General features: G+C 45.0%; 1 protein-coding gene across 1 annotated transcript in view; it reads right to left on the bottom strand.

The window, feature by feature from the left end:
* Positions 1–18,146, bottom strand: part of FUOM (fucose mutarotase) — an 88,811-nt gene extending 70,665 nt beyond the window's left edge. Inside the window, exons 1-3 of the mRNA XM_083146164.1 lie at positions 18,100–18,146; positions 16,890–17,101; positions 15,049–15,162 (exon numbers count right to left, since the gene is read on the bottom strand). Coding sequence (XP_083002290.1) covers positions 15,049–15,124 — 76 coding nt within the window. The 5' untranslated portion in view covers positions 15,125–15,162; positions 16,890–17,101; positions 18,100–18,146. The remainder of the gene's footprint in view (positions 1–15,048; positions 15,163–16,889; positions 17,102–18,099) is intronic.
* Positions 18,147–19,074: the final 928 nt, after the last annotated feature.

The raw sequence follows: 19,074 nt of genomic DNA, 5'->3' as shown, positions 1-19,074 counted from the left end.
TCTCTAGAGGCAGACGGCGTCCTTTTTTTCGGGAGCGTGTACATACACGGAGCCGGAATCGAAAGGGCGACGTCCCACTAGACGAGGGGGTAGGAGACACAAGAGGAAAGGGGTTAATCCCAAACCACGGAATTAGTGGTGTTCAACCTTTCTAAATACACACCTACTCCCACCGAAATGACTATTTTATCAAAGGGTTTGACATTTGTGCAGACGCATTCACCTAAGCCTATAGATACTGAAGTAGAACTTTACAGGTTTCCAGCGGAAGCTTAACATCATGGATTTTTTTTAAAAAGCATAAAACGGGAGGTACCTGTGAGAGAGGTCCTTTCCGAGGGGAGAGTACATTCGATCCCCCAACCACGAATTCCTCTATTGACACCTTTTTTTAGGATGGTGAAATATGAAATTGCCAACTCTAAAAACGAGTATGTCAGGAATAATCTTTCTAAATCTGAATCCCAGGCAATCCGCTCACTCCATGATAACACCAGTATAATAATCCGCCCCGCCGATAAAGGCGGGGGTATTGTTATCTTGGATAAAGATCAGTATATAGCAGAGGTGATGAAACAGTTAAATGTACAGGATTGTTACAAACGTTTAACATTTGACCCTACGTCTGCTTATAATTGGAAATTGATTCTGTTATCAAAATGGGACTGTCCAATAGATGGATTAATGAGGATACCAGTAAATTCCTTACGCAGGATTTTCCAAAAATCCCTTTAATCTACATATTGCCAAAGATTCATAAAGACCCAGTGGCACCCCCAGGCAGACCTATTATCTCTGCTAGGGGGTCACTGGGTCAACCACTGTCGCATATGTAGATTTTCATTTACAACCGGTGGTGGTTGAAACACCTTACTTTATTCGTGATACAACTGATTTTCTCCTTTAACTAAAAGGAGTGGGAAAAACCCCCCAAAAACAGTCTCCTAGTTACAATGGACGTCGGCAGTCTGTACACTAACATCTCTAACGAGGAAGGTACAGCTGCCGTACGGACCATTTTAACTGAAAGCCCACACTATATGGCCCCCCCCATCGATTACCTGATTTTGCTTATGAATATCATTTTACGGAAAAAACTACTTTATGTTTAACAACGCTTTTTATTTGCAGCTATCTGGGACAGCGATGGGGTCCAATATGGCCCCATCTTACGCTAATTTATTTATGTACAGCTACGAAAGGCAACATATTATGTCAAATCCCATTTTTTCCAAATTCATAATTTTTTATTGCAGGTATATTGACGATTTATTTTTGATTTGGTCGGGTAGCCACTCCCTTTTGCAACAATTTGTTGAATTTCTAAACAACATCCCAGGACGAATTCGCTTCACATACAACTGGCACCCATGACAATGGACTTCCTCGATGTGACGGTGTCAGTACAAGAGGATAAATTTGTAACAAAAGTGTTTACTAAAAAGACGGACAAAAACACCCTATTAGATTTTTCAAGCTTTCACCCAGCACCCCTCAAGAGGGGTTTACCCTTCTCCCAACTTGTTCGAGTAACCCGGATCACATCCGAGAGAGACGATCTTTCAAAAAGACCTGCAACTGATGGCTAAAAAATTTTTAGACCGTGGGTACAATGAGATGGAAGTGACGGCGGCTGTAGAAAGATGTTTGGACCTTGACAGAGAGACTCTATTACACCCTGGGTCAAAATCCAAAAAATGTCAACAGAGTTGTGTTCCCAACAACCTATTCTACAAAATCTAAATTGATCAAAGCGGCAGTCACCAAATACTGGCATATCATAAGTACAGACCCAGTCATTGGACCTGACTGTACCCAGTTACCGCTTTTTAGTTTCCGACGCAGCCTAATCTCAAACAGCGAATCACATATTCCGACATTAGCCCTTCGGTGAGCTCTTATAATACATGGCTAAGAAGACCAACCGGATCATATAAATGTACTGGATGTGCGAACTGTTCTTCGTCATCACGGGAGTACATTTTACACATCCAATTACGGGTGTACAATATAAAATATTTCACCGGTTGAACTGTGAATCCAAGTTCGTTATTTACGCCATCGTATGCCCGTGTAAGAAGATCTACATCGGGAAGACCATTAGAATGGTCAAGGAGAGGATCTCTATGCATAGGTCCTCAATTAAAAAAGCTTTAACTAGTATTGACCAGGCCACCCCACCAGTGGCCCGTCACTACCATGAAGCAGGACACTCTCTACGTGATTTTTTCTACATCCCGGGTAGATCATATACCGCCGTTGCGGAGGGGGGGTGATAGACATAAAATTCTTCTCCAAAGAGAATGCCAATGGATAAAGAAACTTGCATCCCTATCACCGTCTGGCCTAAATGAAGAGTTCCCATTGTCATCCTTCTTATAGTCCCTCTACTTACTCACATATAATAGATGAGCCTCAGTCTATTTGTTTAAAATCATTGCCCCTGAGTCAAAGACATCACCGAAGTGGTGAGCAGTAATTAATAATGATGTGGCACAAGTTGGTTGTCATACGTTTTTTGTCTCTCTCTCAAGAGATATGGCGATGAGATATATTGCTTCCATACAGATATTTTTTATATATATTTTTTGAAATATATCCAGCAAATTCCGCTGATTATTTTCTATTTTTTCTCTTTTTTTTGGTTTGCACTTCAATTATTTATATGTATGTTTATTTTCTTGGTCATAGATTGCGCGACTCCTTAACTATTGTAATGCATATGCCGTCCAAATTACCCCTACCCTTCTTTTATGTACACCTGACTTTCATTTTAGAGGATCTTGAGGTGGTCCCTAAGGGTTACAGACCGCGGTTCTCATTCCTGATGAGGCTCGGCACGGTGGTCGACACTGGCTGGTGTTGACTGACTGTTGCTACGAGATACCAGGCTATAATTAGTGTACCTGAACCGTTGTCTTCCTGTAGCAAGCATATACCTGACACAACCCGGCCCCGATGGCTATGCTTATTGCAGCGCACATTGGTGGCAGCGGGTTACCAGGGCAACGTTGCTTAGTTGTACTGACAGTACGTCAGGAGGACACGGCCGGATGGGAGGAGTAACCTTCCTGACTACGGAGGCTGTCCCGGCTTCTAGCTGACTGGGCGGATGCGCGATGACGCTAGGACGCATCGGACGCACGCCCCTATCTATCAGACTGAACTCCGTGACACGTACGGAGGTGTGTACGTTCTGCACTCTCTGATTGGATGAAAACCGGATACTCCATATTTGGAGATCCGGTGGGTGGTAATATGCATGTGCATAGTAACGGAGCAGCGCAATTGGCCTGAGTAAATTACACAGTGTGATGTGAATTAACCTAATTGTTGTTGGCTATATATACGAGTCTGGGACACTGATTTAGTGTGGGTCAGTCCAGGATGAAGGCTGGATAAGCCGAAACGGGCTCCGTTGACTGCCATAATGGTGAATATGTTCCATTCATTTAATTGAGACCCATCTCTTAATGTACCTGCTTATTTCCATCAGTTGCAGATGTACCCCAGCAACATATGCTAAACCTCATGTCAGGTGACATGTGAAATAAAAACTCTTTTTTACAATTATTACCAGGAGTGCTGCCATCTATATCCTTTGGATATTCTGTTTTTCTATAACACTTCAGGCTGATTTGCACCCACTATATCACCAAATGTAATGAGTGCTTGCTCCCCCAAGGTTTCTCTATATATATATATATATATATATATATATATATATATATATATATATATATATATATATATATATATATATATATATATATATATGATGTCATTTATCCCAATCTTTCCAGTTGTATTGCTGTTGTCAATTACCCTCCTCTGTGTGTATTTCCCAGTGTATTTGTGTGGGATAATCAATTTAGAAGTTAACATAGGCACAAGTCGAAAAAGGAAAAGCATATATTAAAATTCAATGTAAAATCATACCTGGCCAGGTCACCATAATTATACCATATAGAAAATTATTAGAACTTTTTTAGGGGTTTATTGAAAAAAATAAAAAAGTTTGAGTTGGTGGTATCAGGTAATATTATACACCCAGCAAGGAAACCTGTATAATAATGAAACTGCTTTGTTGTGATTGCTGTTTTGTGTCACATTCAGTCAGGCAGAGGAGGTGAAAAAGCTTGTCCTTGTTATCAACAGAGTATTCAAATTGTGCTCTCAAAGCCTCCCCATGGTGTTCTATGTACTTATTGAGCAGTCCCACAGAACTCCATTATATTGTACCAGACGTTAACGCTTGTACTGTATGTGCCACATTTTTGCAAACAAAAACAAGGCAAAGTGAAGATGTGGCACAAAGTATGTGTACAGGTCTTTTTGCAGACATCATTTTTGGAATAAATTGCGAAGGAGCAAAATTCCCCTCCCCTATTGTTATGGTCAGGAACTAATGCCCCCTCTCAGACCGCACTTAAAAGCCGGTATTTTGCCGATTTTTTACCGTTTTAAAATGGTAATCTGTGCGGTCTGAAAGGTGCAGGACCATTTTACCATTTTACAAAAGCCGATTTTGTAAAACGGTTAAAATGGAGGGTCCTACCCGTTTCAGACCCGGTATTTTGGGATCAAAATCGGGTCTGAAACGGTATTTAGGAGCTGGGTCCTAAATTCAGCGCAGTGAATATTTAATGAGCGCTCATTAAATATTCACATCACTGGAGCCGCCCCCCGCTGCCTGCCCCCCCCCCAAAACAACGCACGCAGTATACACTGCTGTACTACGCAGTATTATCAGAGGGAAGCCCTGGATAAATCCCCCGGCACTCTGCTGCTGCTGTGTCCTCACCAGGGTTCTCCGTTTGCGCATCGGTGATGACCTGGGGGCGGATAGGCCTCCGCTGCCGCAGCCAGTCTCCCTCCTCCCTCCTCCCTCCTCCATGGTCATTAGCAGCAGCCCGCACTCACACCAAGGGCACCAACAGCAGGAGCACACAGCCGCAGCTTGCAGGAGGAGGAGGGCAGCGGCAGCGCGCTGCAGCCAATAGGTAATGAGCTGTCAACGCCAAAGTGTTAATTGATGTTAAACCTAGGGGGGGGTAGGGGGAGTTATGTGTTAACCCTAGGGGGGGTTGTTAACCGGTGCGCGGGGGGGGGAGGGCGGCGCTGAAAACTGCACTGGCTTTGACCCTATATTTGGAAAGTTTCCAAAAACGGGTCTGCCAGTGTTAAAAAAAACGTCACTTAAACGGTAATATACCGTTTAAGAGATGCGGTGTGAAAGGGGTATTACCTGGCAGATCCGTTTTTGGAAACGTTTCCAAATACAGGGTCTGAAAGCAGCATTAATGAACTGGATGAAAATGATTGTTACACATTAAAGACCCAAACACTAGAAGATACATACTTACCTTCTTTCTGGCTGCCCTTTCTGGGAGAGGGCAGCCAGTTCAGGGGGCTGGGGGGGGGGGGGGGGGGGGGGGGGGGGAGTGAAATGGGGGGGCTCCATGTTTGTGGGCATGGCCAGAGCGCTCAGACACGATTTTCGGGACCCTCCCGGCCATTCCAGGAGGGTAGGCAACCCTGAGAAGATATGAAAGATATTGCTAAACAATTTCCCTTGAGCTGATCATGAAAGATATTGTGCATCCACACTGAACAATTTTATGAACGATATGAAAGATATTGGCTAAAATCATCTGGAACACTACAGTGACTGTTCATTTAAATAATGGGCTGGTATCAAACCTTGAAATTTAAATAGAGGACTGTATTACAGGGAAGGTGGGAAATCCTTGTGCTGCTTATATGTAAACGCCCACACCAGTTGCCGACAGTAGTAGTGTTGCTTACACGTAATGCCCACAACAGCTGCCCACAGTAGTAGTGCTGCTTACACGTTATGCCCACACCAGTTGCCGACATTAGTAATGCTGCTTACACGTAATGCTCACCATTACCAGTTGCCGACTGATCTGCCTCGGTATACACCCAATATCTCTCTAACCTCCAACACATTCACTCCCTGTTCCCTCACATACATCCCATAACCCTTTCTCCCACCACACACCTTGGTCCCCCACATACACTGGATAATCCTCTACTCTCCCACACACCCCACTCCCACTATCTCCCACATGGAAGCAGTACATCTGTCAGAACAGACTTAGGTCTACAGTCATTAGGTTGACCCCAGAAGGTCGACTGTCCCCAAGGTCGACAGGGTTAAAGGTCGACATGGCTCACGGTCGACATGACTTAAGGTCGACATGGGCCAAGGTCGACAGTCATTATGTCGACATGGGTTTTTCACTGTTTTTTTTACCCGAATGTCGACACAGTCGACATGGACACAGTTGGAGTCGAACTGCAGCCCCTCGCATCGCTCGCTTCGCTTGCAATGCTTCGGGCACACTATTTTATTCTCCCACCACGCCCTAGTGGATGGTAGGGCATGAAATACCGGCGACCTAATGACTGTCGACCTAAAACCATGTCGACCTTGGCCCATGTCGACCTTAAGTCATGTCGATCTTGAGCCATGTCGACCTTTAACCCTGTCGACATTGGGGACAGTCGACCTTCCGGGGTCGACCTAATGACTGTCGACCTAAGTCTGGTCTGACAGATGACCATTTCCCCTCCCACATACACACCTCAAAACCTGCCAGAACCCCCCCATCCCCACCTTAGCCCACACCTGGGTGGTGACCTTGTCTATCAACCGCAGCAGCTGCACTTCACATGCGGCACTACTGGGCAGGGCCGCACCTCAGTAGTGATGCCACTGGGTCACCTGACTGGAATCATAGGAGGGTCCGGGGAGAAGCAACAGGGGAATATCAGGTACTTGTGAGTTATCTGGGCGTCCGATTTTGGTACTAGATCGCATACGATATCGCATGCGATATCGCATGCGATTTGCGATTTGCATGCGATTTAGCATGCGATTTGCATAAGATTTGCTATTAATTTCATTACCCCACTATCCCCAAAGTGTGTCTATCAACGTGAACCCGAAGCGTGGCGAGCGCAGCGAGCCCGCGAGGGGCGGCGGTACGCGTCCTCCGACCTTTTCATGCCCTACTATCCACTAGGGCGTGGAGTGAGAATAGAATAGTGTGGCGAGCGCAGCGAGCCACCGAGCCCGAAGCGTGGCGAGCGCAGCGAGCCCCGCGAGGGGACGCGGACACCTTCACAGATATCCGCGTGCCCTTGCGGGCTTCACAGGTGTCCGCGTCCCCTCGCGGTGTCCGCGTCCGCTCGCCACGCTTCGGGCTCGGTGGCTCGCTGCGCTCGCCACACTATTCTATTCTCACTCCACGCCCTAGTGGATAGTAGGGCATGAAAAGGTCGGAGGACGCGTACCGCCGCCCCTCGCGGGCTCGCTGCGCTCGCCACGCTTCGGGTTCACGTTGATAGACACACTTTGGGGATAGTGGGGTAATGAAATGAATAGCAAATCTTATGCAAATCGCATGCTAAATCGCATGCAAATCGTAAATCGCATGCGATATCGAATGCAAATCGCATGCAAATCGTAAGTACCCAAATCGGACGCCCAGATAACTCACAAGTACCGAATATCATTTATGTCATTTGTAGGGCGTGCACATGGAACTATAATATACAAACGACATGATCAATATTCTACAGATTGAGCTCCATGTTTGGAAGATAAAGATGGTCATTAACGAGCATATCTGGGGAAGCCCAGCTTCTCTGGGGATGCTGGGTACGCCCTCAGGCTTATGTAGCTGCAGGGCTTTCCACAAGGCCACAACCCCTAGTGACGCAAACAGAGAACTTCTGTGAGGCCATGCCCCTTTTTCGTCATGTCGCTATTAGTGCCAACAGGTGTCACTGCATGTGAGAGCAGATATTATGTTAACGTGCCGGTCAAGAGAAACAATTGTATAGCTGTTTGTAGGGCGCACACAGGTTCTTGGGTTGTCGATAGCGATAATTCTCTTAAACTTCAAGTCAGAGCAAACCAAACAAGGAGCAATTTGCACGTGGAAGAAACCATGTTGCAAATGCAAGGGGTGAAAATGTGTAACATTTTTGCGTTCAGGGAAAATACTAACTGCAACTGTATGGAACAAACAAATAACTGGGATGCTTCTTTCTCATTAAACTGAAATGTGGAAGTAACCTCTACCCTAATATAAATTTCTGCGGACATTTTCAATCTGCCCAACCTGCTCTGCAACATGGTTTGCCAAGGTGCAAGTTGCTCTTTTTTTATTTGAGTAACTGTATCTTTTTACAATCACCTACAGCTGCACGAATAAAGCAACACTTTAATTGCTCAGTCGGCCACCATCTGGTGCTCACCAGCACACAAATGTTTAATCCCCCCATAGTGGTGAGGAGCAGCACTAGCCTTTATTATATAGGATGTTCTATATAGGAGAAAATTCACATTGTGGTTGCAGCCAAACCCTGCATGAATGCCCATTGACTTCCCTTTCTTCTAGTTTCGACCAGTTGTCCATGCAGTCATACTGCTCAGAATCTGCATAGAAACTTAATTGCATGAATGAGCCCTTAACACTATTTTCATGGGTTCAGTTTAGAAAAGTGGTGACAGCTTCTCTGACAGGAAATTGGGTGATGGACTGTTGCAGAATTTCTCAGCCCTTGTCCCACCTATCACAGCAATCAGCAGTTTGCTGTTTCCCCCCAAACTAATCGCCTATTAGTCTTCGTAGAAAGAAGTGACAAATGCAGATAAAACAGCCCTGTAAGGATGATAAAAGGCACCGCATGGTACCATTTGTCCTTGGAAGCTTTTAAAAAGAAATGTTATTAGAAGACTGGGCTTAGGCACCCAGCAAAAAGAATGAGTGCTCAGTGGAGTCCAAGCGGAGGGGGCACTCATTACGTGCAAGAAGGGAACAAAATATACACAAGAAAACAAACAATGTCCTTACTTACATGAAGTAAGTGAAAGCAAACAACAATCCATGGGGTGGAATACTAGTGAACATATGCAGAAATTCAGTGTCAAGGTATAGTGGAAAAGTGTTTTTATATACTTATGAAAGACACCAATAGTTTGTTTTCACCCTTCCGTCATTGTACTGGTTATGTGTTCTTCCTTTACCCTGTTGTATTAGTTCAATTTGATGCTAGATTACAGTGACCAATTTATTACATGTGCAAAGTAAACATTTTTTAAACCTCTTTATACAGAACTACCAGCGACAATGAGTAAATGACATCGTGGATGTAAATGTATTTTTTTTGTTTGAGTTTATGTGTGGATTTATTTTTTTGTCCAAATTCTCAAAAACATTAAAACACAAGATAGCTTCAAACTTTTGCATCATTGTGGTGTCTGGTGTGCATAGGAGATCCCACTTCTAGTGGTTGACTCACTCGGATGCGAATTTGCATCCTTGCAAGTCACCCTAACCCCGTCTTACAAATGGTTAGCCGGCGCCACCCGTTCGCAAGCGGGATTCGTTAGCGATGCTTGAGTCAGAGATACATTAGCATGTGTACGCCCAGCGTTTTCATGGGAACGCCCATGAACGCTGGGCGTCTACATATGCTAGTGGCCCAGCCCGACACCCCATGCCCCTCTCCACCCCTGCTCGCTCACAAAGGGGAACAGACTTTTCGCCAAGTTTGCATGCACACAGCATATACTCATGCGCAGAAAACATTGTTCCCGTGCGAACGAGTGGCCGCTGTGAATGAAGTGAATGAACCAGAATAAGGGCCAAAATGTAACATCCTGCTGGAGGTGTGGAATTTGTGCGAGTGGGCACTGATATTTAAAATGGCAATAATTTACAAAGCAGAACCAACCTTGTTTTGCCTTGTAAATGACTGCCAAAAATATGGCATCTCTGGCAACTTGATGGCTATTAGATTTAGCCCTTAGGACAGTGGTTCCCAAACTGTGTGCCTAGGCTCCCTGGGGTGCCTCAGGACACTTGCAGGGGTGCCTTGGGTTGGTGGACCAAGATTAATTCATATTATTTATGGTCAATGTACCAGGCAAAACCAGTGCTTGTGGCTGCCAATCATAATATATGTGGACAAACAGAAGCAAATCCTGTCGCTCACCAGATAACTGTGACATATAAACTCAAAGCACTTAATTTAATATTTTTTTCTGAATTTCTCGATAAGAAGCATTTGGCCTTGGGGTGCCTTGAAAATGTTTTGATGCTCTAGGGTGCCGTGATTCACAAAAGTTTGGGAACCACTGCCTTAGGAGCTTATGGGAGTTCAATTAAATATGGGATGTTGCCAACCAATCAGAATATACTTATTTATTTAACACCTTCTAGAAGATAATATATAGAACTGATTGGTTGCCCATAGCAACATCCCATCTTCATCTTTGTAAATAAACCCCTTAGGCTGGTTTCACACACTCCGGCTCCTGCCGGACGGTGAAATCCCGCACTGCTAGGAAGCCATGCCGCACACATTAGTTGTGAATGGACACTATTGTGTCCATTCACACGGGACGGCCCGGCCGCACGGCTGCAGCCGGTTCCCGCCTCTGGAAGGGACGGCTGCTGGGCTGTGGCCATCCCCTCCATGATAAACTACTGTGTGCGGCACAGCTCCCTGGCCGTGCGGAATTTCACCGTCCGGCAGGAGCCGGAGTGTGTGAAACCGGCCTTAGTGTCTGGCAGACACAGAAAGAACTCAGATGCAATGGCATCACAGTCCCAGCATCAATATGAAAATCCCCCATTCCTCTGCCCTCTTTACTTCTCATTGTAGGTACTGTAGGTTCTCCCCATTATTTACCGCAGTGTGTGTCCACTGGGTGCCAAATGACGGCCGACAGTCGGGATCGTGATGGTCAATACTCCAACATCGGAATCCTGACTGTTTAAATCATGCATGTCCAAACTATGGCCCTCCAGCTGTAGTGAAACTACAAGTCCCATCATGCCTTGCCACAGTTTTGCTATTACGAAATGCTAAAACTATGGCAAGGCTTGCTGGGATGTGTAGTTTCACAACAGCTGGAGGGCCATAGTTTGGACAAGCCTGGTTTAAATGTTCGACAGGTGGGATCCCAACAGACAGGGACTATTCGCCCTTGTAAGGGTCCATGACCCCCATAGAAAAAGAATAGAAAATGCAATGAGCAAATCCCGTCTGTTGTCAACTCATACCACACCCATGTCCACTATATCATCCACTTGTGCATGTTATGACAACACCCCTGCCAGAATTTCGGCAAGCAGCCCAACCCCTTTAGCCCTGCCTTAGCCCTCCTCTTGTTGCCGCCTCCGGCTCTGGGCCGGGACCCGCGGTCCTGACGCACCTCCTGGCTCCTGCTAATGAAAACTGTCCTTCACAAAATGGCAGACTGTTTTTAAGGATTCTAGAGAAGGCAACCGCCTCCTTTAGCATCCTCAAAAACTGTGTGCCTTAAGGGGGACGACATTTTGTCAGGGCCATGTTTCATTAGGAGCAGGATCCAGGAGGAGCGCCGGGGGGGAGGGAGGTAAGGCAGGTCCCGGGATACGGTCATATGGTCGACCTAAAGATGGTCATTAGTTCGACACCACTAGCTCGACATACTGAAAGGTCGACAGGAGTCTAGGTTGACATGGGACAAGGTCGACAGGTCATTAGGTCCACACAAGCATTAAGTCGACATGGTCTAGGTCGACAGTCAAAAGCTTGACATTGGGTTTTTCACAGTTTTTGAGCCGACATGTGCCAACAGGCGGTCTTTCATTCCCTACCATCCACTAGGGCGTGGTGGGAGAATAAAATAATGTGCCGAGCATAGCGAGGCACCGTGCCCGAAACACGAGCGCAGTGAGCCATGTGTCCAAGTCAACCTTTTGACTGTCGACCTACACCATGTCGACCTAATGCTTGTGTCGACCTAATGATCTTTGAACATTGTGCAGTGTCAAAATATATACATTGCTGGGCAGTGGGAATCTAAAAATATATAAACATTGGTGGGCAGTGGGTATATAAATACAGCACTCGATGTTAAGTATGATTTTAAGGTCTCAATCATCTCTTACCATGTCCATGCAAGGCACACACTATGCAGCTCCTCTCTCCAGACCATGCTGCGTCACGCCGCGCGGTGGTGGGGGCGTCTTGTGTGGAGACTCTGAGTCCCAGCTTCCTGTGTGCCGCATTGAACTCGGAGCCGGGCGTACTCACTGCAGGCTGCACATCTCCGCTGGACGTGGGAGTGGGTGCGGCCGGACGCCGGCTTAGTGCGGCAGTGTAGAACGCAAGTGAAGTTGCATGAGTGCTGGTGGTAGAGCTGCCCGGGCCCTACCCTCTGTCAGAGCGCCGGGGCCCGGGACTCAAGTACCCGCAGACCCCCCCCCCCCCTGTCGGCAGCCATGACGGTTGCCTACCTGACTCTCTCCTTCAAGGAGAAAATGCTCTGTTCCTGGACTTCCCTTGTAATGTATAATTGCCATCCGGGAGGCAATTACCCGGGCCTGCCCTTCCTGGATGGGCCCGGCGGGGGCCCTGGTCTGACCCTTCCCCCCTCCCTGGCAGCAGCAGCACACACCTACATCACTGCTGTGTGCTGGGGGGGGGGGGGGGGGGGGAGGAGACAATCCCAACAATCCCCCCTCGACTTTAGACTATTTTTTTCACCCCCCCTAAACATTTTTGGGCATGGCCTAATTGTGGTAGGTGGTCACGCCTCCCGTGGTTAGGCCAAGCCCCCAAAATCTTACCTCTCGGCGGCCCTGTTGCCATCACCTGTGGTGAGCTAGGTAATTGATAAGAAAGGTGTTTCACCACAGGTGATGGCAATCATACATTACCAGGGAAGTCCAGGAACAGAGCATTTTCTCCCTGAAGGTGAGGGGCAGGTAGGCAACCCTGATCTAAACATTATGAGTACAATTGCACTTGAATACATAAGTAAGAAAACAGCAAGAAAATTGCAATTCTTTATGTGCAACCTAATCAAATCTTCCATATACCAACTACAACCTTAGTTATACTAACTTCCCTTAGGCTATAGTTCCCCCTGCTGGCCACTTTTCATAACATTAGTTTCTTTAACATTGGCTACATTTTTTATTTATTTATAAGTTATTTATATAGCGCACACATATTATTCAGCGCTTTACAAAGCATATTTGAACATTCACATCAGTCCCTGCCCCAGTGGAGCTTACAAGCTATGGGCCTTATTCTAGTTCACTCTTAAAAGCAAATGCCTGCTCAGATGGACAAAACCATGTGTACTGCAGGGGGGGCAGATGTAACAGGTACAGATAGAATTAGATTTGGGTGAGTTATTTTGTTTCTGTGCAGGTATACTAACTGACTGCTTTATTTTTACACTGCAATATAGATCTCACTTTGAAGAAAAACCGCACCCAAAGCTAATTCTATCTGCACATGTTACATCTGCCCCACCTGCAGTGCACATGGTTTTGTCAATTTGAGAAGGAATTTGCCTCTAAGAGTGAACTAGAATAAAGGTGCGTACACACCTACAGATTTTCTGTCTGATCTATCTGGTGGGAACAAAAACCTGGAAATGTATGGGAGCAAAGGACAATCAAAAAATTGTTCCCAAACACTTGAAAACAGACAGTGATCAGTCAGACAGGTTGTTTAAATCATTCTGATATAAAAAAATGTATCAAAGCATATATTTTTTTTTCTGTTTTACTGCATTTGGGTTGAAATTTTTGATTGTCAGTTGCTCCCATACATTTCCAGGTTTTTGTTCCCCCAGATAGATCAGACAGAAAATCTGTACGTGTGTACGCACCTTAAGGCCCTATATTCCCTACCACATGTATACATACACACACACATTCATTTTAGGGTTCATTTTGTTTGGAGCCAATTGACCTACCTATATATTTTTGGATTGTGGGAGGAAACCAGAGTACCCAGAGGAAACCCACGCAAGTACGGGGAGAATATACAAACTCCGCACAGGTTGTTTCTAATATGTGAAATGTTTGGGACCAGAAGTATTTTGGATATAGGAGTTTTCTGTATTTTCGAATATTCTTGTTACCATAATGAGATATTTTAGGTATAGGGTCTAAGTGTAAGCACAAAATGCATTTATTTATGCTTTATACACACACCTTATACACATAATGGGGAATTTCATTGAGTGCTAGGTTTAGAGAGGTAAAATACATTTGTTTGTGTGTTCCCGATACCCAAGGTATCCAATTAAACAAAATTAGCTGAAAACTGTGCAACGCGTCATAAAGCATGTCACAATGTTAACTGACCATTTTAGGGTTAGGGTTAAGACTAGGTTGTGGTTAAGGTAGGGTTAAACTGTGGTTAGGGCAGGGTTAGGTAGTAGTCAGGGCAGGGTTACGCTGTGGTTAGGGTAAAGTTATGGTAGGGCTAGGTTGTAGTTAGGGTAGGCAGACAGCTTGACCGCAGTTAGGGAAAGGTTAAGGTTAGGCTGTGGTTAAGCTACTGCAATTACGGTAGGATTAGGCTGTAGTTAGGGTAGGATTAGGCTGCAGATAGGGTAGGGTTAGAGTTAGGCTGTGGGTAGGTTGGTATAGTAGGGTTAGGCTGTGGGTAGGTTGGTAGAGTAGGGTTAGGCTGTAGTTAGGGTAGTGATAGGGATGGACTGCGGTTAGGGTTAGGCTGTGGTTAGAGTAAGATTAGGCTGTGGTTAGGGTAGGGTTAGTGTTAGGCTGTGGTTAAAGTAGAGATAGGCAGCTGTTAGGGTAGGGTTAGGCTGTGGTTAGGGTATTGTTAGGCTGTGGTTAGGGTATGGTTAGGGATACAATTTGGTTATGGTGGGGCTAGGCTGCAGTTAGGTTAGGGATAGACTAGTTAGGGTAGGGTTAAGGCTAGGCAGTGGTCAGGGCAGGGCTAGGCTAAAGTTAGGGTTAGGCTGTGGCAGTGGCATCCAGGAGAGAGGGGGGGGGCGGTCGGCATGCACATGCTGAATAGATTAAGGGGGGACAGGCTGTCACTTGCAGGTGTGGTAGCAGGGGAGTGTCTTCATGGGAAGGGGGCGTGGCCACAAAATAATACTAATTTATATTACGCAGCACAGTTGTCTACAATATTCAAAGTATGGCAACAGTGCCAAATACGTAAATGCACACACAGTACCTGTGCCAGCGACGAAGGAGGAGGAGTGCAGTGGGACACGGGCGGGTGGGCCGCTGCTGAGCGGTTGGGTGCTCATCAATTGCTCGGGCCCTCAAGCACCCACAGAATCTGCACCTATGAGTGGCGGAACACATAATGTCATACAGATAGATATATACCAAAAGGGAGACATTGTAGATTATATGCAGTGGGTTACAGTGTGACTAATCAGTCAGATGTTCAGGAGTGTAAGTGTCAGCAGGTGGAACGCTTGTGGAAATAAACTTTTGATGCTTCTGGAAGACCTGGCAGGGACAGCCCTCTAGCATCTGCCTGATAGCAGCAGGTGAAACATGCCATGGCCAGTATGTAGTTGGTCCTTTACCATCTTTGTTGCCTGCTTTTTAGCTCTGGACAGGCACAGGTCCTGGACACTGGGCAGGTCAGCCCCGATGATTTTCTCTGCCGTTCTGACCACCTTTTTGGAGCTTGCATTTGCCTCTCTCACTGGCCAAGCCGTACCAGACAAGTATCGAGGAGCACAGTAAAGACTCCACGATCGTGGAGTAGAAGAACCTCTGCTGCGCTATTCTGACAATGGTATCAGAGTTGGACCTCCATTTAATGTCCCAGGTGATTGTGATCCCCATTAACTTGGAGTCTGCTAGCGACACCACACGGTTAGCAATTTTTAGTGAGGAACACCAACCGTCTTCTTCCTAAAGTCCACTACCATCTTAACAGTTTTGAGCTCTAGGTTGTTGCGAATGCACCACCGGGCCACCCGCTCTACTTCTCATCTGTAGGATGATTCATCCCCGTCAATGATGAGACTGATGACAGCAGTGTTGTCAACAAATGTAATAATCTTAACTGATTGCGTCTCAGGGTTCAGTGGTGTACAGAGAGTGAGAGTTTACTGCCCTGGGGGACTCCTATGCTATGCACTTGAGACGTGAATTAACTCGCTTTCACCACCTATTATCTGTCTGTCAGGAAGTCCACAATCCAGGAACAGGTAGCTTTCATGACTACTAGGCAAAATAGTTTGGGATGGAGGATACTGTGGACAATTTTAATGAAGGGCGAGCTGAAATTGACAAACAGGACCGTTGCATAGGTACCAGGTATATCCAGGTGTTGCAGAATATAATGCAGGCCCAGGTTGACTGCATCCTCAACACACCGATTTAATCAAAAGACAAACTGGAGGACATCTAGCTGGGGGCCAGTCACAGCTTTAAAGTGGTTCAATACCAAGTGCTCAAACATTTTCCTGACCACAGACGAGTCATTACCAAAGCTTCTTAAACCAGACAAGCTGAGATATTGGGACAGATGTATTAAGCCTGGCAAAGAGATAAACTGGTGATGAAGTTGAGATAAAGAGGAAGGAGATAACGCAGCAGCCAATCAGCTGTGTTTGAAATATGACAGTTAGGAGTTGATTGGCCTGGTATGTTATCTCCTCCCACTTTATCTTAACTTTATCTCTTTGCCAGGCTTAATACATCTGCCCCAGTGTAGAATGCAACAGAAGCTTTGGTAAAACCACCAATGACTCCAGTCATTCATAATTGTTTTTTTTAACTTGACCTACATGATAACTTTAGGGTCAAGAGACGAGGTAGCCTGAGATGAAAGAGTTTTGGAAACAATTTGTGCCAAGAAGAGATCTGAAATCACCAGGTTTCAATAGACATCAATGACAAACACATGAACATTTTGGGAAACAGAAGGCATGTATAAGGGAGAAACATTGGTCTGAAGATGGCCAGACACTAGTATGATTTGGCCTTTATCTACACTATTTTGATTCATCGGGCCAATAAATCGTGTGAAGTGTCAATGGTATGTCTTACTTCCGATCCGATGTGCGGACTCATTTGGATCAGATCCAGAGATTGTAACTGCTGCACCAAGAATACATCGATTCGCATGTGATACATTATATGTGGACATTTTGCATACAGTGTATCATATGCCATCTAGCCGCTGGGGAGCTTCCGCATGACTTGCTGAGGTATCACAGTGAGTTTCACCACCTCACCATCACCACTTTAAGACCTACCAGCTGGATGAAAAAAAAATAATCTTATTTTTTGGAAAAGCTGAAAACCAATTTGAATATAGAACATTCTGACGCTGGATAATTACCCAGCTGCTTTTCAAATAGTTACATTTTAAGGCCTCATTCTGCTCCCAACTTTCTACATATATTAAACTGGGTCTAACATACTTTTTTTTTCTCCGTTAATTGGAATAGGTACAATAAATCAGAGTACTAGATGTAATGTCTAAAGTCCAGAATGAAGAAACATTAATATGTACAGAAGAAGCTGGTATTTGCAGAATATTGCGTAATAGTCAAGCTACAAAAACATGGAGACAAAAATGTATCAATCTAATATGGCGAGCAGTCTGCCTAAGTGCAGATCATGTAGGGATACACTGTCCTGGCGCCACAACATGAACAGACCATTGATGCCAGTCCCTAAGTCTCCACAATAGATCTCCTATCATCTAACACGATGCCCCGAAAGAAAATATTCCCCTTTGTGGGAAATAAACACCTATAACCAATTACTTCATTCAAATCAAGCACCAATTTGATATAATGAGCCCTCCTCCAGCTAAAAGGGAATAGATAATGAGCGGTATTCACCAGCTACAATGTGTCTTCATGTTAAATACCTTCGGACATAGAGTAACCAGAGCTCAGTAATTAATACTGATGAAAAGTGGAAAAACGCTAGAGTGAAAACTGACATTTAATAACAGGAGGAGCACAATGTTATTCAGTCATCAGGGTCAGGGAAACAACAGAGGGTTTTAGCTAATTAGGATCTATGCTTGATAGCAGCTGAATACTCTCGTCACAAACATGTCTTGGCATGGATGGACATAAGCTTCTGTCTTTCCATCCTGACTCTTCTAATAGCAGAGATCAGGCCTGGCTCATTCAGGCTTTTGTGGCAGCTGCTCAGAAATCGGTCAGCAAACATCTGCTTCTATTTTATGCTTTGAATTATTATTATTTTATTTGCTACAGATATGGCAACGTTGGCTCACCTGTTCATTGATGGCTGCCATGTTCATTAAACAGCACTGTAATAACAGATTTTTATATTTTTACTACATTAATAACACAAGTTATGCATCAGTGACCATTGTAGTTTTAGTTGAAAGAATAAACAAGTTAAGGTGAAGTTTCACACACAGGTGCATAATATATTCTATTCTGAAATTAGTGTCATTATTTATTATCAGTTTCTTATGCAGTATATGCACACATATACTGCAGCGCTTTACAGAGAATATTTGAACATTCACATCAGTCCCTGCCCCAATGGAGCTTACAATCTATATTCCCTACCACATGTACATGCACACACATGCATTCTAGGGTTAATTTTGTTAGGAGCCAAATAACCTACCAGTATATTTTTTGGATTGTGGGAGGAAACCGGAGTACCCAGAGGAAACCCACGCAAGTACGGGGAGAATATCCAAACTCCGCCATGGTGGGGATCAAACCCATGACCTCAGCGCTGTGACGCAGTAGTGCTAACCATCCGAACTGCTCATTGGAGCCGGATATCAGTACTTTGTGCCATTAGGGCCTAACTCCTACCATCATCTAATGTGAAGTGCAAGACTTCCCATTCACACACCCCTCTTCACATCAGGACACTATCACTAAAGCTGGGTACACACTATACCAGTGGATGCCAAATGTGCCAATGTAATAAAGCAAAAACAGTGCTGGTAAATACCTGAATAATTGAATTTGTCCTTACACTTCCCTCTTACTCCTTTTTTCCTCTTTTTCTATCTTCCCTCCCACATTACCCCCTCTCTCTACTTTCCCTTATTAAAAAAATGTCTATGTCTTTTTCCTCTTTTTGATAAATAAAAAGTAAAAAAAAAAGTGCTGGTTGGTGGCTGCCAGTCATAAGCTATGTAGACAAACAGAAGCGAATATTGTCCCTCATCACTTAATTAAACCTAAATATGACATAAGTACTTAAATTAATATTTTTTGTG

The sequence above is a fragment of the Crinia signifera genome, chromosome 6, assembly GCF_055691185.1.
Source record: "Crinia signifera chromosome 6, ASM5569118v1, whole genome shotgun sequence".
Taxonomy (NCBI): domain Eukaryota; kingdom Metazoa; phylum Chordata; class Amphibia; order Anura; family Myobatrachidae; genus Crinia; species Crinia signifera.
This window is presented reverse-complemented; position numbering and strand designations above follow the sequence as displayed.